At 30.4% G+C, this 22,983-nt stretch overlaps 3 protein-coding genes across 10 annotated transcripts; 1 reads left to right on the plus strand and 2 right to left on the minus strand.

Moving 5' to 3' along the window:
* Positions 1-3,158: 3,158 nt before the first annotated feature.
* Positions 3,159-7,093, minus strand: LOC137807924 (serine/threonine-protein kinase AFC2). Of its 5 annotated transcripts, XM_068608778.1 has the most exons (11): positions 6,835-7,085; positions 5,783-5,975; positions 5,288-5,468; positions 5,136-5,184; positions 4,932-5,046; positions 4,619-4,710; positions 4,164-4,314; positions 3,995-4,059; positions 3,813-3,910; positions 3,626-3,728; positions 3,159-3,524 (listed from the first exon to the last, which is right to left on the minus strand). In XM_068608778.1, the coding sequence occupies exons 1-11, from the start codon at positions 6,931-6,933 to the stop codon at positions 3,378-3,380; spliced, it is 1,293 nt and encodes a 430-aa protein (XP_068464879.1). In that variant the 5' UTR covers positions 6,934-7,085; the 3' UTR covers positions 3,159-3,377. The 5 variants fall into 5 exon arrangements, with proteins under 5 accessions (XP_068464879.1, XP_068464880.1, XP_068464878.1 ...); XM_068608779.1 differs by lacking the exon at positions 5,783-5,975 and having other exon boundaries at positions 6,835-7,093; XM_068608777.1 differs by having other exon boundaries at positions 3,813-4,059; positions 6,835-7,035.
* Positions 7,094-9,755: 2,662 nt separating this feature from the next.
* Positions 9,756-13,483, minus strand: LOC137807926 (serine/threonine-protein kinase AFC2-like). 4 transcript variants are annotated; one of them, XM_068608782.1, is made up of 11 exons: positions 13,231-13,483; positions 12,511-12,703; positions 11,982-12,162; positions 11,831-11,879; positions 11,627-11,741; positions 11,346-11,437; positions 10,958-11,108; positions 10,747-10,811; positions 10,561-10,658; positions 10,373-10,475; positions 9,756-10,274 (listed from the first exon to the last, which is right to left on the minus strand). In XM_068608782.1, exons 1-11 carry the CDS (start codon positions 13,327-13,329, stop codon positions 10,128-10,130), a joined length of 1,293 nt encoding a protein of 430 aa, XP_068464883.1. In that variant the 5' UTR covers positions 13,330-13,483; the 3' UTR covers positions 9,756-10,127. The 4 variants fall into 4 exon arrangements, with proteins under 4 accessions (XP_068464883.1, XP_068464884.1, XP_068464885.1 ...); XM_068608783.1 differs by lacking the exon at positions 12,511-12,703; XM_068608784.1 differs by lacking the exons at positions 11,627-11,741; positions 11,831-11,879.
* Positions 13,484-18,299: 4,816 nt separating this feature from the next.
* LOC137807927 (cytochrome P450 71A9-like) lies at positions 18,300-22,738 on the plus strand. The gene is made up of 4 exons (XM_068608786.1): positions 18,300-18,739; positions 18,867-19,859; positions 20,834-21,488; positions 21,850-22,738. The coding sequence occupies exons 2-3, from the start codon at positions 18,987-18,989 to the stop codon at positions 21,446-21,448; spliced, it is 1,488 nt and encodes a 495-aa protein (XP_068464887.1). The 5' UTR covers positions 18,300-18,739; positions 18,867-18,986; the 3' UTR covers positions 21,449-21,488; positions 21,850-22,738.
* The last annotated feature ends 245 nt before the right edge of the window (positions 22,739-22,983 follow it).

Genomic DNA, 22,983 nt, shown 5'->3' on the forward strand with positions numbered 1-22,983 from the left:
CAACCTAGACCAAAAGTTTTTTAGTGTCAATCAAGTATTAGAAAAAGGCTTTGAGATGTTTTTTGGAATAGTTGTTCCTTAATCAATATGTCAATATTTTTTTTTTCAAGGTGAAATTGGCGGACAAAAAGATTTTCATTCAATCCAACTCATGAGGAGGAAGAGCAAGTAATTTTTTCAAAAAATTTCTTTTTGTTATTACAAAAGAATTATCACTATCAAGTGTTTCTCTAAATGAATAAATATAAAATCATCAGAGATTTACCAAATTTTGATGTAATTTATGTATATTTTCCTATTTGTCAATATAGAAATCAAAATGTACTTTCACTCCCAACAACCACTTGAAAAGCCAAAAAGATGTTGTAGTTAATTCACATGTTGTAAAAGGACCTCAAATTTTCTCTTAAAGGTAGTCATTATTATATTACTTATAAATTATTTGATCTGAATGTATTGGATTTAATTTCTAAACTTCAAATAAGAAGTTTGAAGCATTTTCTAGAAGTTTAAAGCAAGGGCGGAAAATGGAAATTAGTGTAAAATTTAGACTTTAAGGTCTAGTGATGACAAGAAGCATACCTCACACCATTTTAATTCATTTTTTGTTGAGGCTTGAATTGGACATCAATTTACCTTATATGCCAAAACAAAATAAATCAGTGAAAGAAGGAATATATATATTATAGAGATGATCATATGTGTTATATGAAAAGAATTTGTCATAAGAGTTTTAAGCAAAGTTAGAAAATACAATTGTACTCTTACAAAATAGACTTCCTACAAAGGTGATAAAATATTAAACATGACATAGATAGAAGCATTAAATGTATTTTCATAAAGTGTTTAGTTGTCTTTGTTTTACTTATATTCCACATGTTAAAATAGATAAGTTAGACAAAAAAAGTTATTATTGAAATCATTATTCGATACAATCAAGGTTTTCAAATCCTAGGGTTAACTCGTAAATCCTTACGAGTTTAAGAGTCCACTGAAGGTCACGAGTTGACTCGTGAGTATCTTGTATTAAGATTTTCTAGATATCCAAAGCATTGTCCATATATTATACTTTGTCGGATCAAGACAAAGACCAAGTGACCAACCACAAGACTACTACGTTGTTATAATGATTTCAATGCTCTTCTACTACAATAGACAAACAAAAACAAGATCGAGATGACACCACAATGAAAGCTTGTAAAAGAGACAACCATAGCAAGAGAAGAACAATCTATAATTAAAAACTCTAAAAGAATAGTGTAGAAGAAATGGTGACAATGTGGAATGAACCATGTGAATTGACTCGTAACCACTTATTAAAAACACAAAGTTGGTTCTTTGGTATAATGACCTGTTTAGGCTCGTCCAATATAACTTACAACCCACACAGGAGAAATTGGATCAGCCAACAAACCCATATAAAATAAAAAGATTTTTTTTCACTCCAAAATCATTTTGATTTTTTTTCTTTTAATTTTTATTTTTAAAATTGACTTTTATGTTATAGAAATTAGTGAGTTGCAAAAATAAATTATTTAAGGAGTGCAGAAAGAAATATCCTATTAAAAAATAAAAATAAAATATATTATTTAACTTTTATTTTCTATATATATATATATATATATATATATTACATAAATTAATATTATGTCATTTTTAATAGTTTAATTTCTATGCATGTTGATTCATTGAACCACGAACCATTCCTTATTGAAGCATTGACCAATACATTAAGTTCGTATTATTCGTATTATTTAAGGAGAGCAAACCAATCCAATCGTCCTTTTGTAGACCAATGTGGGTCAGGCTAATGTGGGACGTGCAGCCCGCATTACGATATATCTGAAAGAAACATAGCCACACTGAAAAAGAAAAAGGTCGAAAAAATTGTTCAATACGATATATCTTGAAATATAGAAGATCCCTGTAAAATTAAGCAAAGAAAAAAAAACAGAAAATAAGCAGACCTAAAGAGAAAAAATACAAACAAAACAACGAGTTTATCACACATAAACGTAAAAAAATATTTCTTCTAAATTCGTTAGATATAAAATGAAAGTAAAGAAAAAAAACACGCGTGAAATAACAAGTACTTCTGATTAAAGAATGAAATATGATAATTAATCCTTCTGATAAAATTTTCTTTCTTAAAATAATACTTCGTATATTTTTAAAAAATGGTGCACGAACCATTTTTTTATTTTAATCAGCAGCAAGAATCCATTTAATAATCTCTAGAACATGAAAGAGGTAATACGATAAATTTGAAATGACAAAATTAAACAAGTCAACAACATAATAACATGATACACGGTTAAGTTATGAAAATTCAAACCTAAACTTACCATAATGGATCTAATCCAACCAAATTTTTTTAAGAGCAAAGTCAAAATAGATTTTAAAAATTTAGACTACCTTATTGGCTTAATTTATTTTCATTAATAATATCTCAAGCACATTAAATTTTCTTAAATTTTTATAACTTGTTTATTATTAAAAAATTTACAACTGATAAATATCACACATTCGTGTGTTGAATTCAAATTATTAAAATGTAAACTCAAAAAATAACTATTTATTGAATTTCAAAAAATATTTATTGGAAATATAAAACCGTAACGGCAAAAAATTATACATATTTAAAGACAGGTATCATTGTTACATTGTAAACAATCACTTCTATTATTGTGCGTTGCATTGAATATATAAAACATCAATTTAAAACAAACTATCAAATATACTTTCTATTCTTTCTACTTTATTTTATGTTTAAAACTATTTTACCGTACTCTTATAAATTCTAGTAAGTCTAAATTTTCCGCAAACTGATACCTAATTCATCACGAAATAATAAAACAACACAATATAAAATAGTTTAAACATTTAATTCATAAAAAACTAAAAAAGATGGAATTTAAATTAATTCTTTAAAATTAATGATAATAATATCCTAAGTCTAAATTTTGTTTCTGTTATACATAGCCATAATAATCAAGTGCTCAGTTCACGATATAAAAAAAACCTCGCCTCCAATCACCTGTCATTACCTAAACTTCCTGCCTTTCCTAAGTTTCAGGAGATCCAAGTAACTTCATGTCCAAAAACACCATCCTGACTATAATACAAATCGGTGACCGATGAAGTTTGACAGTAACATCTAATAATGTAAGGACAAGTTAAATTCACGAACACAGGTCAAGGTACCAATACATCTCCAACTTTTCACCATAATATTAGAACATTTTTTTCTTCTGTACATTGAATTCAAATTGATTCAAAAATCCCTTAATAAGGAGATCACAGCTGCAGAATAACCAAACATCACACAAATGTACATTCCTTAGGAAGGTCAATGAAACAATATCTTAGGAGAAGTATTATCTCCTAAAGTGATCTCTCATAAAGAAGGGATATCTAAGGGCTTCCTTGGCTGTAAGTCTTTCAGAGGGATCAAATCTAAGTAATCCCTGCAACAGATGTATGAGATCGCCTGCTGAATGATCTACATGTTGCATTACAAGGTTCTGCAAATATTTGTGGACAAAAAAGTGTTGACTAGTATCAGTATAAATTGTTCAAAATGCTTTTTATATAGTAGAACGAGATAATGAACAATTAAACAAACCTGAAGCCTAGGAAGCTTCATTACAGCTTTGATACTCTCCCTCGAGGTTGCACCCTCGGGCCAGTCTAATCTACCCCTCCTAACATACTTGTCGGCATTTCGGCTAAACATTTGCGCAACAAAATACACATAAATAATTAAATTAAGATTGGGGATCAATTGAAAGTTACAATGGTAAGTCACTTACTCGACTCTCTTCAACATGTGCTGTGGTAAAGGGCCAAGTACCCTTTCCATCATAGCAAGATGTTCTAAATTTTCATGAGTCTGAAATAAAGCTTCGCCCTGTAAAAGAAATTTACAAGTTATAGTATAAAATAAAAGGATAATCAATCTACGTATAAATGGTTTTGAAAGGTCCAAACATACCGTGCATAATTCAACCAATATACATCCTACACTCCATATATCACATGGATAGCTCCAGCCAAGTCCTAAAACACCAATGAAAAAATTAACTATTTTTAAGACATAATAGTGTTATACCAAACACACAGGTAAGGCAGGCATTCTTTCCACAGCTTTCAATATAACATACCGAGGATAACTTCAGGAGCTCTATAATGACGAGTTGATACAATGTAAGTCTGATCTTCTCGCTCGTAAGTGGTGCTGCCAAAATCAATAACCTTTATGGCACTAGATTTGGGAACCCTCTTGAAATAGGTACTTGGTGATCTAGATGAACTCTGTAAAAAAAATGGAATTCCATTGACTGATCAACCGATATAAGCAAGGAAATACGGCACTACAATATCTTAACCATAAAACAAACAATCGTTATTACAAATTACCAACTATCACGAATACTTCTACTAAATCCCATTTCAACCAGATGCTTCTCTTTTAAAGTAATGTTACGCAGTGCACTTTGAAGGTCATTATTAAGATTAAGTCCAATATCCAATATAAATTAACAATTGCAAGGTTACGTGTCCAAGATTTGTGTAAGTGAAAACAATTAAGAACCACGTGCGTGAAAAAGAAAAGTACCTTGTAGTCAGGCACTTTGACATACTCTGGTGAAACTAGTAATATGTTTTCAGGCTTCAGATCAGTATGAATCATACGCAAATCATGCATGACTGCAAAGTCATAAAATTATATGATTAGAAAGTTAACAGGGCAACAAAAACAACACAGTCTACGAATATTCAAAATTACAAAATATATTGTCATTAGCAGTTAATTATATATAAAAAAATAAAGATCATTAGAAGTTAAAAATATAATAATAATAAGAAAGCAATGCGAAACATGGGAAAAAAATAGCTCAAAAGGAAGCTAGTTCAAGTAAACTACACACATGCTATACATTCCAATAGTTGTCTGCCAATCTCGCGGACAAGATCAATGGGAAATGAGCGATAATTGTTTTTCCGAAGAAAATCGTATAAGCTTGGTCCAAGTTTCTCAAACACCTGTTAAAACCATTTAAATTCATCGTTGTCTTAACCCCCAAATTATTTGTAAATTGGGGAAATCATTCCATCACAAATTAAATACTTACAATACAGATATGATTACGATAGTCAAACCAGTTCCGTATTTGCACACAACTGCAAGGAATAAGCTCATTTAACCAAAGCATTGGAATCAAGGATTTTACACTGTATTTTGCTTGTACTAGCATAGATGACAAATTAAATTAAATCTACTTACCGATTGCCCCCTTTGTCATGTTTACCAAGCTGCTGCAACACCTCAATTTCTATCATGGCTGCTTCTCGATACTTCTTTATCCCACGAACAATTTTAATTGCAACCATTTCCTTCCTTTCTCGGTCCCAGCATTCTAAGACCTGCCCAAAAGTTCCTTCGCCCATTTTGCTATGGATCTTATCTGCAAACATATTACATAAAAATATAAACAATGCAAGCCTAGCCAATGCAGTGACCTGTAACATCCATTTGAACATATACCGCCCAAATGTTTATCCACCCTAGGAAATAAAAACTTAACAAGATAAAAAGTTAAAGTTGAAACAGGAATAATTGGTTAATGTATTAAAAAAAACATAAAAGATGTCCACAATTAAAAGGTAATATGCAATGCTGAATTTCGCAATCAAATTAACACATCTCTGAAAATATTAACTAAGACTTGACCCATATATATATGAATGTAAATTTCTTAATGGTGGTAAGTGTAATTACAGCGAGAAGTTAAATTTTCTCCAAGCGCAAACATGTAATGTCCATCTTTGTCATCATCTCGCCAAGGGGGAGAACCATTTTGAGCAACAGCCTTAACAAATAGGGAACAAGTGGTATGTTCTGAGGGACCCCTTGAAGGAGCATAGCTTGAAATAGCCCCAACATCTTGTCCACAAAACAATCCTACCTGAGCCTACACACAGCCATCCATTCATGCACCACTCAATAGTTAAAAAAAAAAGTTCATCCCACTGCAATCAACGCAACCTACACTCTCACCACCAACTGAATATAACCAAAAAAAATATGACATTATTCAAATAAGCAATGGAGAACCAGTACACGCAAAATTAATTATCCAGGGCAATTAAAAAAGAAGAGACAAGTACTGAAAAACATTTCTATAACTCACTATAGAACAAAATAGACAAGTAATTAATTATACAAAATCCCCTGGTGTAAGGTTTCAAATATAAGATCTTAAATGACAGAAACCCTATTTACAAAAGATAATTTCCAAAACTATTTTACATTACCCGAAAACGAATGATCTGATGATGTAAATCACAACATATATCAAATCTAGAGAAATATGTGAACACAAACAGATAATTGCGTCAATAAAAGTCATACAGCAAGAACAGAAACTATAAAAAGGATATCAACCTCCGTTCTTAAAAGCGATAATGAACATCTCTATTTATCAATACCAGATCTATGCGCATATAAATCATAAATAAAACCGATTTGCCACAGAGACCACATAACATTACTTAATCAAACGGAAATAAAGTCAAAGGATTAAAATAACAAAGATCAACTTGTTTACCGATACAGAGTCACGTAATATTGAGAATAAGGGCAAAACCTCATAGATCCATTAAATAAAACAGAAAAAATCGTCACACAACCCTGTGAGACAAAAGGAAACATCACCTGGTCCAAACATACCTAATCTACACATATTCCACCAGATCTACAAGCAGAAAAGATAAAAGAACAAGAAAAGAAAAGGAATTATCAGATCCGAAATTTTAGGATGAACAAGCTACCTTAGGGACCTCAGGAATGTCCCAGCCCAACCTCGCTCTCTTTCTCGGTCGCCGATCCATGTGAGAGTGAGGAAATTCGAAGACGCGTTCCATCTCCATGATTCGAAGCAGTACGAAAACTTCAAAGAAGAGAAAAACTAAGATGAAAGAGAAAATATGCTTGTGTGAAGATAGAGCCTCGGCTTGTGAAACCCTAATCTCGATGTTAGCCCAATAATAACGACCGTGGAGGCGGTTCAGACGAAATCTTACCGTCCACGTGTCCACCCAATTGAGCATCTTGATTAAAGGGTTGGATCGGGCTATCAAAGTAAACTATGGTTGAACTAGGGTCAGCCTTTTAACCATGATTTGGTCAGGATTGGTGGACCTGTGGAATGGAATAAATGTAAATAATTGCAAACATTTAGGTATAAAAAAATTTACAAAACTCAAAAATTTGTTTAGGGCTTAAGATGAAATATTTACAAAAGTATTACTATTTTTGTTTTGAGTTCTAAATCCAACTTTGTTTTTGCACACCCTCTTTAGAAATTAGTTAAAATTCGAACTTTCAAGGACTAAATTTTGACCACATTTATCTTTTTTTACGAAAAATATATTTAAAATATATTAATTATTTTTTTATTATGTTAATTTTACTAGCACTAAAATCCTTTATTATAATTGAAATAAGACTTAAATTATTTTGTTATTGATGTAAATTTATGTTAGTATACAATTAATAAGTGTAAAATATTAATAACAATTTTAATGTTGTATTAAAATTAATAAAAATCAGTAAAATTAATATTATTAAATTTAAAAATACTTTTATATTAATTTTATTATATATATTATTTTATTTAAATTGTATTGGGAATTTTGAGATAAGACAAATAAGTAATAGTATTTATAAATATTGGTGACTCTTGTAAGAAGGTAATATATAATTAAATTAAATGTATAAATATTAATTTTATTTTGTATTGGTCAAGTAAATATTTCTTTGTATAAATATTCTCTTCCGATGATGAATTGTTGCAAAAAGTTTAAAAAATGAATGCTATTCTTTTTAAGTGTTTATTACAATGATGATTATATTAGGATTACTAATTTTATATAAATAGGAATTTTTATGTAATTAAACACAGTAACTTTTTAGTAAAGTATAGAATTATATGTATACAATATTAAGATTTTATTTGAAAATATCTAATTCAAATTTTTATTTGTCATATGCAAGGAAGAGTAGTGAAGTGATTAAATCAACCAATTTTTTCTTAAAAAAAAACAACTTCTATGTCAATAGCCTAATGCACATAGAAACTTGAAAAATGTGTACTTGACATCTTTTTAAGGCTTTTCTATAATAAGTCTCTAGAACTCACATAGAAAATTGACTTTTTTTAAAAATAGTTGTTTAATCAATATAAAAAATAGAATTTTTTATATCGTTTATATCTATAAACTGATAAAAATATATATATATATATATATATATATATATATTACAACGGTGAAATAAGTTATTATTATTGAGCTGCCAAAAATAAAATGAAGGGATTTGTCTACCATAGTTAGGAAGTAGTGTTGCATTTTTCCAATTACTTTTTTTTCTTCTAAAGTTAAATTCTACCTACAAATGAAGATATTTTTAATAAAAAAAGGATTTTTGAGTCATCTTTATTATAATGAGATATATTTTACATATCTTAGTTGTTTGGTATGTTCTAAATTTTAATTAATATTATTTAATTTTTAAAATTTGTACATGTCCTACTTAGTTGTCTAGTATTATCTAAATCTTAATTAATATTATATAATTCTTAAAATTTGTGTGTTATCTAATATTCTTTAAATTTTAAATAATATTATTTAATTATTAGATTTTGTGTTGATTATCTAATATTTTCTAAATCTTAACAAATTTGTCTAATGTTAGAGTTTAAATCTTCTTCAACCAATTTTAAATACCACTAATAAATATTTATTTGTTTTTCTTAAAATTTTATATAACTTTATTAAATCTCTCATTAATATTAATGAGCACTATAACCAACTTTAAATAAATTACATTATGAATTAAGGTATACGATCCAAAATTGACCTGTAAAAAAAGTTAGAGATATGATTATGTGATTCTAAATTTAGGAGAAACACATAAACTATTTCATATCTATCAAGTAATTATTGTGAATAAAAAATCACAAATTTGAGATATATAAAGCTTGACTCAAATTTGATTGACAAAAAGTATTCATAAAAATATTTATATAAAATTATTTGCAAAATAAAATGGTAACAGGATATATTTATCATAAAATTGATTATTTGTCTCATTAAATAATAAGAGTAATCAGTACTTTCAGCATTTAAAAATTCAACTCGTGAAAGTTAAATTCTTTTATCTAAGCAAGCTTTTTCACGAAAAACTTATCTTCAAAAAATATTACTCATTAAAAGGGGCAACATTCCCGCCTTTAATTTTAGGAAACTAGAAATTAGTTTGGCAGATGACGATATTCTGAACTTTTTCCTTTGTCATTGTTAAATTCAAGGAAAAGGTTTACCAGTTCTGTTTTTATTTTTATTATTATTATTATATAAAATCTATCCTTAAAAATACTTATAATTTTTGAAATCATAATTATGTACTCTTGTAGACATAATTACTTTTATTATGTATTCAGTTTTTAAACAAGTATAACAGAAAAAATAGCAGATAGATTAATGTCACGGTCACAAATTCATATTTAATAGCAAGACGTTATACTCCGTAACCTTGAACACGTCCAGAAGGTTTCCTCATATTTGAACTTTTATTTTTAATTAAATCATTCAGCTAGTAATTTTATTACTGCATTGAATTTTTAATTTTGATTATTCCCAATTAGCAATAATGATATCTACAAACACCATCACGAACTCAGTTTACGATATAATCAACTCAAGTCTTATCCTGATCTTGCCATTAAAGCTTAATTAGAATCGAAAATCACAGCCTGCTTTCGGTGTTTCAAAGTCCGCAAACCTTCACAACCAGGGTGACGCGGGAAGAAAGAAACAAGTTATTTCCCCTCGTATGAAAACTTTTAAGTCGCGCAGAGGTCAGGAATAATATAACTTCATCCCCCATAATATGCATATTTTTCTTCTGTACATTGAATTCAGATTCTTTCCAAATTCCCTAAATTAGGATTTTTCAGCATAGCCTTGGAGTGAGGAAGGCTGTAGAAAAACCAGCCATCACACAGATGTGAGTTCCTTTGTGCACATCCTTGAGAAGGTGAATGATGCTGTTAGAAAGTGAATTATCTCCTAAAGTGATCTCTCATAAAGAAGGAGTGTCTAAGAGCTTCCTTGGCTGTAAGTCTTTCAGAAGGGTCAAATCTAAGTAACCCCTGCAAGAGATGTATGAGATCGCCGGCTGAATGATCTACATGATGCATTATAAGGTTCTGCATATATTTGCAGAGAAAAATTGCTGATTAACGTCAATATAAATAATTCAAACTGCTTTATACAGTTAAATCAAAAACTTAAAAATTAAACAAACCTGTAGCCTTGGTAGCTTCATTACAGCTTTGATACTCTCCCTTGAAGTCGCACCATCAGGCCAGTGTAATCTACCCCTTCTAACATACTTCTCAGCATGTCGGCTAATCATGTGGAAAACAAAATACAAACTCAATAATCAAAATTTAAGTATCAACCAATTGAAAGTTCACATGGTAAGTCACTTACTCGACTCTCTTCAACATGTGCAGTGGTAATGGACCAAGTACCCTTTCCATCATTGCAAGATGTTCTAAATTTTCATGAGTCTGAAATAAAGCTTCGCCCTGTAAAAGAAAGTCACAATTTAAAAATAGAAACTATAGAGATGGATAGGTGCAACAAGTGTAAAGGTTTTGAAAGAGACAAACATACCGTGCATAACTCAACCAATATACATCCCGCACTCCAAATATCACATGGGTAGCTCCAGCCAAGTCCTAAATCAAAATTACAAAAATCAACTATTTAGCAGATACAAAGCCATAATCACAGTTGTGGTCAACATACAAACACGCAATTTAGGAAAGCATTATTTCCACAACGTTACACTATGTATATGCATTTGTGTGTGTGTGTGTTATACCAAGGATAACTTCAGGAGCTCTATAATGACGAGTTGATACAATGTAATTCTGATCTTCTCGCTCATAAGTGGTGCTGCCAAAATCAATAACCTTTATAGCACTTGATTTGGGAACCTTCTTGAAATAGGAACCCGGAGATCTAGATGAGCTCTGTTAATAGAACAATGGATGTCAATGATTCGCCAACCAATCTAAACAAGAAAAACTATGTTCTCAAGGTCCAACTCGTTCCAGACCGAAATTAAAGATTCGATCTTGTAAAAATCAAAATTTCCAAGGTACACAGACATGCATGAAATGCACCCTTATAGTGCAAACAGTTCCAGGAACAAAAGGTGCAGGAAGTCTAAAACAAAAAAGAATCACATGTATGGAAAAGGAAAATACCTTGTAGTCGGGAACTTTAACATACTCTGGCGACACTAGTAGTATGTTTTCCGGCTTCAGGTCAGTATGAATCATCCGCAAGTCATGCATGACTGCAATTCATAAAATGATTCTATTAGAAAGTTATTCAAGCGACACAAACATTACATTCCACGAGTATACTAAATCTACAGTATGTATTGCCATTACAAGTTAAAAGATATAACGTAATAGTATGTACAAAGTGAAAGATGTGGAAGAAAAAGCTCAAAACGAAGCTAGTTCAAGTAAATACTACACACATGCTATACATTCCAATAGTTGTCTGCCAATCTCACGGACAAGATCAATGGGAAATGAGCGATAATTGTTTTTCCGAAGAAAATCGTATAAGCTTGGTCCAAGTTTCTCAAACACCTGTTAAAACCATTTAAATTCACCATTGTCTTAACCCCCAAATTATTTGTAAATTGGGGAAATCATTCCATCACAAATTAAATACTTACAATACAGATATGATTACGATAGTCAAACCAGTTCCGTATTTGCACACAACTGCAAGGAATAAACGCATTTAACCATCTCAATGTATTCAAGGACTTTACATTTGGTTTGCTTGGACTAGCATAGAAGACAGATTAGATGAAATATACTTACCGATTGCCTCCTTTGTCATGTTTACCAAGCTGTTGCAACACCTCAATTTCTATCATGGCAGCTTCTCGATACTTCTTTATCCCTCGGATTATTTTTATTGCAACCATTTCCTTCCTTTCTCTGTCCCAACATTCTAAGACCTTCCCAAAAGTTCCTTCACCCATTTTGCTATGGATCCTATCTGCAAACATAATAAAGTAGTATCAATAGTGAAAGCCTTAGGACATAAAGTAGTTTTTTTTCTTCCAAAATGTCCATGAAATAAAATGTTCCTTCATCAATTTGAACATATAATTTCAAAATATTTTCCCCCACCTTGGACCACCAAGATATAAAAATCTTACAGAAACTTGATTAGTTAAGGTATTAGATATAAAATAAATTAAATCCACATTTAAAAGTTAAAGATGTGAATATTAGAATGCTAAGTTTTTCAAGCAAATTATTACAGCTACGAAATACATAAACTATCATTTGACCATGGTATATATGAATGTAAATTTCTTAATGATGGTAAAAGTGTAATTACAGCGAGAAGTTAAATTTTCTCCAAGCGCAAACATGTAATGTCCATCTTTGTCATCGTCTCGCCAAGAGGGAGAACCATTTTGAGCAACTGCCTTAACAATTAGAGAACTAGTGGTATGTTCTGAGGGACCACTTGAAGGAGCATAGCTGGAAATAGTCTCAACATCTTGTCCACAAAACAATTCTACCTGAGCCTACACACAGTCATCCATTCATGCACCACTTAATACTTAAAAAAACAAAACTTCATTCCGTTGTTATCAATTCAACTAAGCTCTCACAACCACCTTAGAATATTACAAAAAATACAATCAGTTTAGTATCGAAACAAAATAAGACGAGCAATTCACAAGATTGGATCTTACATAAAGGATTCCCTCTTTATAAATAATAACATCAAAAAGTTAATGAATTATTAAGAAAACGAACGATCCAATGATATAAATAAAAAAAATGTAAATTGATGACAAATTATAGATACATGTGTAAATACGAAAAATGATTCACGTCAACAAAAGTCACAGAACAAGAACAAATGGAAACAATAAAGGGGGCAAAACAAAACAAATCCTCACAGAAATCCTATGAGACAAATGAAAACGTTACCGACCCAAACATACCTAATCTGCACATATTCCACTAGATCAACAGGCAGAGAGATTGAAGCACGATAAAAAGAAAGAGCGTTATCAGATCCGAGATTTTACGAAGAAGAAGGTACCTTAGGAGCCTCAGGGATGTCCCAGCCCAATCGTGCTCTCTTTCTCGGGCGTCGATCCATGTGAGTGTGAGGAAATTCGAAGACGCGTTCCATCTCCATAATTCAGAGAACTATGAAAAGTTCAAAGAAGCTGAAAATTAAGATGAAGGAGAAATAAATGTTTTTGTGAAGACAGAGAGCCTCATCTTCAGCAACCCTAATCTTGATGATAGCCTAAAAATAACGTCCATGGAGGAGGTTGGGATGAAATCTCACCTTCCACGTGTCCAACGCATTTGGGTAAAGGGGGGTTCTGTTGCCAACTATACACTACAGTTAAATATGAGACAGACTTTTAACCATGGTTTAGTATGGATAGGTGGATTCTTTTTTCCAATAATTCACTACTTCAATACTTTATCTCAAAATAGCAGAAAACTTAAATAAAGTATAATTAATAATTATTTTTATAAGAAAATTTTAAGGGTGTGTTTTAATTTGGGAAGAGAATGTATGATGATTTAAGACAAGAATGTGAGAGGAAAGTAAGAATGTTTGGATTAAGGTATTTTAAAGTGAATGTATGAATAAAGTTTATGAAAGTTTGTGAGTTATGTGAGTTTGTAAAATGTTACTTTACAAATTTGTCTTTGTCTATTAAAAAATTTAATAATAAAATTGAGTTATTTTTGTTTAGAAATAAACAATTTTTACATAGTAGATCTAAAAATTAAAATTAAAAAATACATATATACTAAATATAAATAGGTATAATTTAAAAAAATATATGTATTTAATAAATTAAATAATAACAAAACTTCAAGTAATATATTAAAATATTAAACATATACTATAAAATTGGAAAAGAAATTAGATCTTATATAAATAAATAAAATATTACTTTTTAATATTAAAAACCCAATAAAAAATAAAAAATATTACAATAATAAAAATATAACATAATGAATAATATAAAATAATTTTATAACAAATTATAACTCATAAACATAATAATTATACATAAAAATATATTAGTATAAACACAACAACAAATTAAATAAAAATATAACTTCAATTTCTTAAAATATTAAACATATATTGTAAAATCGAAAAATAAATCACATCTTATATAAATAAATAAAAATAATATTTTTTAATATTAAAAAACCTTCAATAATGGAAAATAAAAAAAAATACTATAACACTAGAATAAATGATGGTAAATTTGAAAATAATAGAGACGTGATTTTCTCTCTACATCGAAGATAATATTTACTATATATCATCTCACTTCTTTACTTGTGAACCGTACATCCACATAAGCAAACATACCCTAATAGTATCATACAGACTCGGTTCAACAGATTAAAATAAATAACTACAAATATTGAATGCATATTTTTTAGTTAAATTAATATTTTCAATTTATATTTATATTTTAAATAATACAAATTACATAATTATTAATATTAGTATTAATAATAAAGTTTATAATTAAAATAATGTAATTTTAAAATTTGGAATATATATATATATTATTTTATCTTAATATTAAAAATAAAAAATTCTGGAATAGAAATATCATATTTATAGAAATTGTTTGTAAAAGATATTAAATGACCAATTAAATTGTGATTTTCACTCTTATCAATTAATTGAGTAATGCAAAACTTCAACTTATTATTTGTGACCATTTTGGTCAATATACTAGTTAGATTTTCAATAAGAATAAATCTCTATCACTTATGAAATTTATAATAAATGATACTTTAATTTAATGTGCTTGGATTTAGAATAAAATATTAGAATTTTTGTAAGACACATAACATTGTGATTATCACTAACTAATGTTTCTTTCCTATAACTCTTTGGAACAGTTTTTCAATTATATAATTTAGTGGTATGGTTTTGAGATAGATACATATTAAACTTTAGTGGTTAAGAGGAAACTCTACCTTGGAGTTTATATAGTTCCAACTCACAACAATATTACTCAATGAAAAAGTGTAACATGTTGTGTTCATTGTACTATCCACATCTATTCCCAAATATACATTATAAAACCCTTATCAAGTGATGTTGCTTCTTTTAAAAGACAAACACATCCTTGAAGTGTCATTCAGATATCTTAATATTCATTTTACACATTCACAATGTTTGTCTACATAATTCCATAGAAACATGCTCACAAGTCTCATTTTGCATGTGCTATGTGGATTTAGTACATACTATACATCAAGTTCCCTATTAGAAACATATGTGATACTTTGGACATGTAACTTTCTTCTCTAATTCAAACAAAGAGTACCTCAAAGACACAGTTAATAAATGAATGTAAAACACCAACTTTAATTGACTTCAAATAAAATCTGCACCAAGACTTGCAATAAGAGAAGAAAAATCAATGCCAACCAATAAAATTCTGCACCAAAAGAAAAAAAAAATTCTCTAGTAATTGCTTTCCAAACTGAATCTGTAGCTGCTTCGACAAATCAGCAAGAGCTGTTTCAACTATTTAAAACAAATTTACATAACAGCAGTACACATCATTTTCTGAAATTACAAAGAAATTTCTGAAGTAACTACACGATTCGCACAGTCACCTTTTTCGATCAAACTCGTTTTTCATCTTCAGTTTTCAGTTTCGCACCAAACTCAGGTCACACGTTTTCAATATCACTCCAAAAAGAATGAAGAACAGTATGAAGAACACAGATGAAAACGCACAACAAACTCAACAGAATTCAACGTGAAAATTTCACCATTCACCAATTTCACCGAAACTGTTATTGATTTCGTCATAGAATTCTTTCATGAAGGCGCAACAAAAATTTCATGAAATTTCAAAAACAAATACGGATTACTGTTCACACACTGAAATTTTTTTCTGCTCCACGGAAATTTTTAGGAAAATTTTCAAGAATTTTCGAAAAAGAATTTAGAAAGAAGATTAATAATGGAAACCAGATTTTAAAAAAATCTAATGATCTATTATTAATTTATGAACTAAAAAATGAAAAACAAAAACACATCTATGAAAAAATTTGAGAAAAAATAAAAAATAATTAACTAATGAAGTTTATGACAATTTTTTACTAAACATAAAATACTTATGATTATAAAATTAAAATGATTAAATTATAAGAAAATTTCACAAAATAAATTTGAAGAAAACTCAAAAAAAATTGAAAAGAACATACGAACATAAACATAATAATACCTGAAAACATAATGAATTTGAATCAAACAAAAAATAAAAAAAATAAAAAGAAAACCACAAAATCAACCAATAAACATTTGAGACAATTAAGAAAAAATATGAATAACACGGAAATTAGAAAAAAAAATCGAAGAAGAAGGTACTTAGATGTTAAATCAAAACTCTTGATATCAAACGATGTAATCCTAGCTTGCATATTCATTTGTAGATATCCCTTTTCATTTTTTTTTATTTGAATTTCTTCAACAGAAGATGATTGATAGCCGAAGCTTAAAGAATTGTAAATATTTTGAAAGAGGTAAAAATTATGATGGTGAATCTAAGTGAAGTTAGATCAACATTTAGTTTCTAAAGTGAGGTTGAGTCAATACTACTTGGAAGAGTCTATAAATTTATCTATTAAGAAGATAACTCTAAAGAGAACTTTAAACAAATAAAAATGTCTCAAGAATTGGACAACATTTTATATTTGTAGGAGAAAGTCTCTCAAAATCTCTCAAATGAAAGTGTGACAAGTGTCACCACCTTATTGGTGTAAATCCTCTCTATTGAGAGAGTGACAAGTGATATGACTTCATTGGAGTAAATTCCTCTCCAATGAGAAGACATGTTCTTTGCCTACATTTCTATTTATATCATACTCTTACATTTCTATTTACATCATACTCTACTTTGTATGTCATCACAAGATCCACATTTGACTAAGTGTTTATCCATTTAATTTCATCAATGTTTATATTATCCAATGTGGTGTATTTACTTTCTAAACATAAAATAAAATTTCAATTATGCTTCACTAAATATTGATTTTTTTTAGTTAGACATAAATTAATTTTTTATTTACTTATTCATACAATGATGATAGTAAAAATAAGTGATAAAAAATAAGAATAATGTTAATTCAAAAATTTATTTCTATAAATTATTTTTTTTCGTTTGCATAATTATTTAAAATATACATTTTTAATTTATGAATATATTATTTATAATATCCATTATTCAGAACTCAATAATTTCAAATAAATAAAAAAAACTTTCGATTAACTTTTTACAATTCTTTCTTTCTTCTTTTTCCATAAAACCTTTTATTTACATATTTTCTAATATATAATTCCTCTAAATATATGTATTTCTAAATAATTAACTTTTAAATATTCACTTGTCTAAGTTATTATATTCTATACTTTCTCAACTAATTATTTTTACAACTGTTCCGAATCAATTATATTTTAGAAAAAATAATAATTTCTTCAATATATTAAATAACTTTTGGACATGTACAGTTTATTAAGAATAAAATTAAGTAATTTAAATTAATTTTATTATATATTGTAGTGAAAACGAAAGTTTGTAAGTGTTTATTTGACTTTTTCTTCTTTCAATGTCTCTCTTTAATAATGTAAAGCACAAAAAATTAATATTTTTTTCCGCACCCTTCTTCCTCATACTCAGTTGATGTAAATGCACTCTCACATTTGTGGTGGGCATTACATCCCTAATCCAAAGGCACCATTTTTAATATTTTTCATATTATTTAATTATAACTATTATCTTTATTATATATATATATATATTTAAATCCATCATAGAACTGTACAAAATTAGATAAACTGGTCTGTACTGCTGTGATACTGTTAAAGGATAATTTTCCTTTAAAATAATACATTGATAGTGTCAAGAACTGAACAAGTACATATGATTCAGGGCTAAGATACCTTGACACTGTAAACAGTAGAAATATATCCTTTAACAAACAAATAAATTAATATTTTAATTATTTTTATTTTTATTTTTAATGTCAAGAACTGAACAAGTACATAATTTAAAAAAAAATAGATAAACGGGTCGTACTTTTGTGGCGCTATGATACTGTTTTCTTTACAATAATACATTTATATGTCAAGAACTGACCAAGTACATATGATAATTTAAAACAATAGATAAACGGGTCCTACTTTTATGCTGCTGTGATATTTTCTTACAGGGTTACTGGATCTTCAGATTTCCTTTTCTAATTTACATTCACTTTCCAACTATATAGAAGATATTATTTTATTACAATATAATATTTAATTAGAAAAAGCATTTGTAAGATAACGATCGATAGAAGATATTATTTTATTAGAAAAAAGTTGTAAGATTACTATAGAAGATATTCTTTATTATAATATAATATCTTATTAGAAAATAGTTGTAAGATAGAAATAATTTATGAACTGTGTTTTAAAAAATAATCTTTTGCTTCAAGTTTACATATAGTCATCTGTTTTAATAAATAGGAAAATAATAATTTTACAACTCTTAAAAGTTGTAAACAACTATTTATATAATAGATTTAGAAATAAATATATAATAAAAAATAAATTTATAATTAAATGATATAAAAAAATATTAAAATAATAGATATAAAAAAATATTAAAATAATAGTGTTGAGAGTTGAAACTTCATTATATAAAAAATTGGTTTTCCGTCTTAATAAATATTATTTCTATAGCGAGTCTTGGCTTCGCTATATATATATATAAGCGTTGGTGGCAACTTGCAGTAGCAAAAACAATGATGTTTTTCATAGTGTTTGTGTTCCTCACCCTTCTCTTCACCTTCTCATTTGTCAAACATTTGAGAAAGCCGTCTGCAGAAAAGCGACGGCGGCTACCTCCAGGACCAAGGAAACTACCCTTCATTGGCAACCTCCACCAGCTCGGAACGTTGCCCCATCAATCCCTTCAACGACTTTCACGTGAGCATGGACCTCTCATGTTGTTGCAGTTGGGTTCCATACCCACCTTGGTAGTCTCTTCTGCTGACATGGCTAAAGAGATCTTCACAAACTATGACTCAGTTTTCTCCGGGAGGCCTCTACTGCACGCTGCGAACCGCTTAGGATACGGTTCAGGCGTGAGTTTTTCACCGTACGGTGAGTACTGGAGGGAAATGAGGAAAATCATGGTGTCACGGTTGCTGAGTCCGAAAAGGGTTGAATCGTTTGAAGGTGTGAGATCTGACGAGGTAAAACTCATGCTTGAGGCTGTTGCTCTGTCTCCTGGTCCTGTCAATCTTACTGAACTGACGCTTTTGTTGACCAACAACGTTGTATGTCGGGTTGCTCTCGGAAAAAGGGACAGGGGTACAAAAAAGGTTTACAAAACGCTTAAAGAAACGCAGCAGATGTTGGGAGGGTTCTTTGTGGATGACTTCTTTCCACGGTTGGGGTGGCTCAACAAGTTCACTGGCTTTCAAAGCAGACTAGAGAAGAATTTCAGAGACATGGATAGCTTTTATGACCAAGTGATTAAGGAGCATATAGATGAGTCTTCTGACAGAGCAAGAGCAGATCATGAAGATGTTGTGGATGTGCTACTTCAACTTCAGAAGGATTCGAGTCAACCCATTGCCATCACTGACCGCCAAATCAAGGGTGTACTAGTGGTGCGTTTTTTAATTATTATTATAGAACTAATGGAAGAAACAATCTCAATCCATTGCCCTATATTTGAATAGTTTTTTATAAAAAAAGCTGATATCTCCATATTTAATTGTTTTAAAAGAGTTAGTTTTTAAAATTGAAATCAAGTTGAACGTTTAATTTTCTTTTACTAACAATAAACTTTTTTAAAATATAGAGGATGGAATTCTAAAAGAGGAATTAAGTACTTATTTTTTACATGTGAAAATGATGATGTTCACCTGTCATTATCAGAGTTATTATTAAATAGATATTTGTTGGTAGGTGCAACAAAACTAGGAATATTAAGGGATATATGATTTAAAAAAAAACATAAAAGAAATTTTAGATTATTGAATAATGAAAAATAAAATATTTTCCTTGCAATAAAAAAGGAATATAATATATCTGTAAAATATTAAAAAAATAATTACTTATTTTCATTGTACAAAATCAACTTTATTTTCTCCATTTGAAAGTACAAGTGGAGAAAGAATCAATAATATATGATCAATAGAAGAGAGGTAAGAGGCAAATAACTTAAAAAAAAATAATAGCATCATTGTATTATTCATTTTTTTTACCTCATCAGCTGACCTCAATTTTTATTTTACTAATTTATTTTCATCTAACCTTTTCTCTCATCTAAAAGAAAAATACGAAAGTGTCGGCGTTGATATTTATGCCTCCTTCTCTTTCAAAGGAATGCTGTGGAAAGATTTGACTCCACTCTTTTTGTGATTTTGTCTGTCCTTTCCTAGAGTGGGCGCTGTTTTTTGTAAAACAGTTTCAATAATTGAGTCGGTTTTCACATTCTAGCCATCAAATCAAGTTGACTTAAGTTAATTTTAAATATTTGTCAAAATATCATTTCTCTAATTAGAATTGAGAAAGAAGATTACTCATTACTCATTGATATGATATAAATGATGATTTTTCTGATTGGAAATGTGTGTAGGACATCTTTGTAGCAGGAACTGACACTTCTGCCGCAACAATGATATGGATAATGTCTGAGTTGATTAGGAACCCGAAAGCAATGAAAAGAGCACAAGAAGAAGTAAGAGAGATTATGAAGGGAAAGGAAATGGTAAAAGAGATTGACCTCTCAAAGCTCGTGTACCTCAAGTCAGCTGTGAAGGAGGCAATGAGACTCCATCCACCTGCGCCATTGCTTGTGCCAAGAGAGACTACAGAGTCCTGCATGATCAAAGGGTTTGAAATCCCTGCCAAAACGAGGGTGCTTGTTAATGCAAAATCAATAGCAATGGATCCAACTTGTTGGGAGAATCCAAATGAATTCTTACCAGAGAGGTTCTTGGATAGCTCAATAGATTATAATAAAGGACAACACTTTGAGATGTTGCCATTTGGAGTAGGGCGAAGGGGTTGCCCTGGAGTCAACTTTGCCATGCCTCTTGTTGAGTTAGCACTTGCAAATCTTCTGTTTCGTTTTGACTGGAAACTGCCTCATGGAATTGAAATAGAAGACTTGAATATGGATGAAGCTATTGGCATAACCATACACAAGAAAGAACATCTTTGGCTGAACGCCACTCCCTTTCACGAGTAGCGCTTTTCTTCTTTTCGTTCGATGTTCAGCTTTAAAAAAGGTGTGATGTTTATGTTACAATTTAGGAAATTAATAAATTTGAATTTATCGTTAAGAAGTATGATAAACTTTTTAGCGTAAGTTTGTTGAAAAGTGGATGGAAGAGTTTAGGTGGAAGACAGTGTAATGTGGAAAAGTTAACATTTAGATGTGACTCTCTTGATCATATATGGGTGTAAACATGTATGTTTGTTGAAACAGCTTGTCAAGTAAAGATATATATGGTTAATTGAGGTTGATTATGATTTTCATCCTTCTTGTCTCTTAAATATTCGGAGGATTGTTAAGAGTGGTGATCTGACCAAGTTTTGGTTGGACTGTTTGATAGGTTATACTCTCTTACTCCTACAAGTGTTTTGTAGGTTGTTTATGATTTTTGAAATACAAGAATGCTCTTGTTGTTGATGTGGGGGAAAGTGAATAGATTATGCCTAAAGGTGTTGTTCCTGCTAGGGAGATGGGACCTAGAGAACTGTTGAAGTCTTCTTCTCCTTCCTTCAGTCGGGCAGGTGGCTGAGTGATGAACTGGGATCCTTCTCTTCCTTCTGCTTATCTTTCAGCACTCGGGACTCGGTCGTCGGGTGTACACCGGATGGTGGGGGTACCTGCGAAGGCACTCCGACGCTCAAGTCAGTAAAGCGGGCGGTTAGCTCTCAGGTAGGTGAACAGTAATAATGACATACCTTACTCCTTGAAATGCGTGCTATTTATATTATTCTAGTGGGCCTACCTTGTTGGGCCCGTTTATCGAGGTGGATACTGCTTAGGGTTGCATTACCTAATTCTTGATGATGGATTAGCTTCACTGATCTCGGTCTGAGCGTTAATTGTAATGGGGTTCGGCCATCGGCCAAATTCCTGTGGTCTTTGGCGGTTTCGGCCAAGCCTTCTAAGGCCTCGGCCTCTCAGCATAAGTCCTCAAAGGCTTCGGCCTCTCGGCACAAGTCTTCAAAGGCTTCGGCCTCTCGGCACAAGTCTTCAAAGGTTTCTGCTCCGGCCGTTCGGCAAAGTCTTCAAAGGTTTCGGCCCCGGCCGTTCGGCCAAGTCTTCAAAGGTTTCGGCCCCGGCCGGTTGGCCAAATCTTCAAAGGTTTCGGCCCCCCGGACGGTCGTACCAGGTTCTCATGGTCTCGGTCAGGCTGACACGGCATCGGGCAGCCGGGGTGGGTCCCGATCTCTCCCCCGTACCGATACAGGTGTAAATAGAGTTGAAGTAGAGCTTTATTTATCACAGATGAGGATATTCTTGGGATCTCGTGGCTATGGTTTCTCATACTAACTTACATGTAACTTACATGGGTCGAGATAAAAAAAACTCACTTAAAAGTCTCATAGGTTAGGTCTAACTCATCAAATAATTTTTAAAGAAAAAAAAATTATTTAAAAAAAAATAAAAAAAATGCCTAATTTTTTTTATACTTTACTCAAAAAAATCAAGTTAAATTTGACCAAAGTCGTGCTAGTCTGATTGAGCACATGCTAGGAAAAATTAGGTCA

Source organism: Phaseolus vulgaris, chromosome 3 (assembly GCF_000499845.2).
Source record: "Phaseolus vulgaris cultivar G19833 chromosome 3, P. vulgaris v2.0, whole genome shotgun sequence".
NCBI classification, from domain to species: domain Eukaryota; kingdom Viridiplantae; phylum Streptophyta; class Magnoliopsida; order Fabales; family Fabaceae; genus Phaseolus; species Phaseolus vulgaris.

Bases quoted from the DNA above. Each gene is read 5' to 3' on its own strand.
- LOC137807924 (XM_068608777.1), bottom strand. From the start codon at position 6,933: ATGGAGATGGAACGCGTCTTCGAATTTCCTCACTCTCACATGGATCGG. The intron at 5,047-5,135 runs GTAAGTATTTAA...TGGTTTTAACAG, and splicing joins ATCGTAATCATATCTGTATT to GTGTTTGAGAAACTTGGACC. The intron at 4,060-4,163 runs GTATGTTATATT...TTGGTGTTTTAG, and splicing joins AGCTCCTGAAGTTATCCTCG to GACTTGGCTGGAGCTATCCA.
- LOC137807926 (XM_068608782.1), bottom strand. From the start codon at position 13,329: ATGGAGATGGAACGCGTCTTCGAATTTCCTCACACTCACATGGATCGA. The intron at 10,659-10,746 runs GTATGTTTGTCT...TTTCTTTTACAG, and splicing joins TATTGGTTGAGTTATGCACG to GGCGAAGCTTTATTTCAGAC. The intron at 10,476-10,560 runs GTAAGTGACTTA...CCACATGATTAG, and splicing joins CACATGTTGAAGAGAGTCGA to CCGACATGCTGAGAAGTATG.
- LOC137807927 (XM_068608786.1), top strand. From the start codon at position 18,987: ATGATGTTTTTCATAGTGTTTGTGTTCCTCACCCTTCTCTTCACCTTC. The intron at 19,860-20,833 runs GTGCGTTTTTTA...AAATGTGTGTAG, and splicing joins AAATCAAGGGTGTACTAGTG to GACATCTTTGTAGCAGGAAC.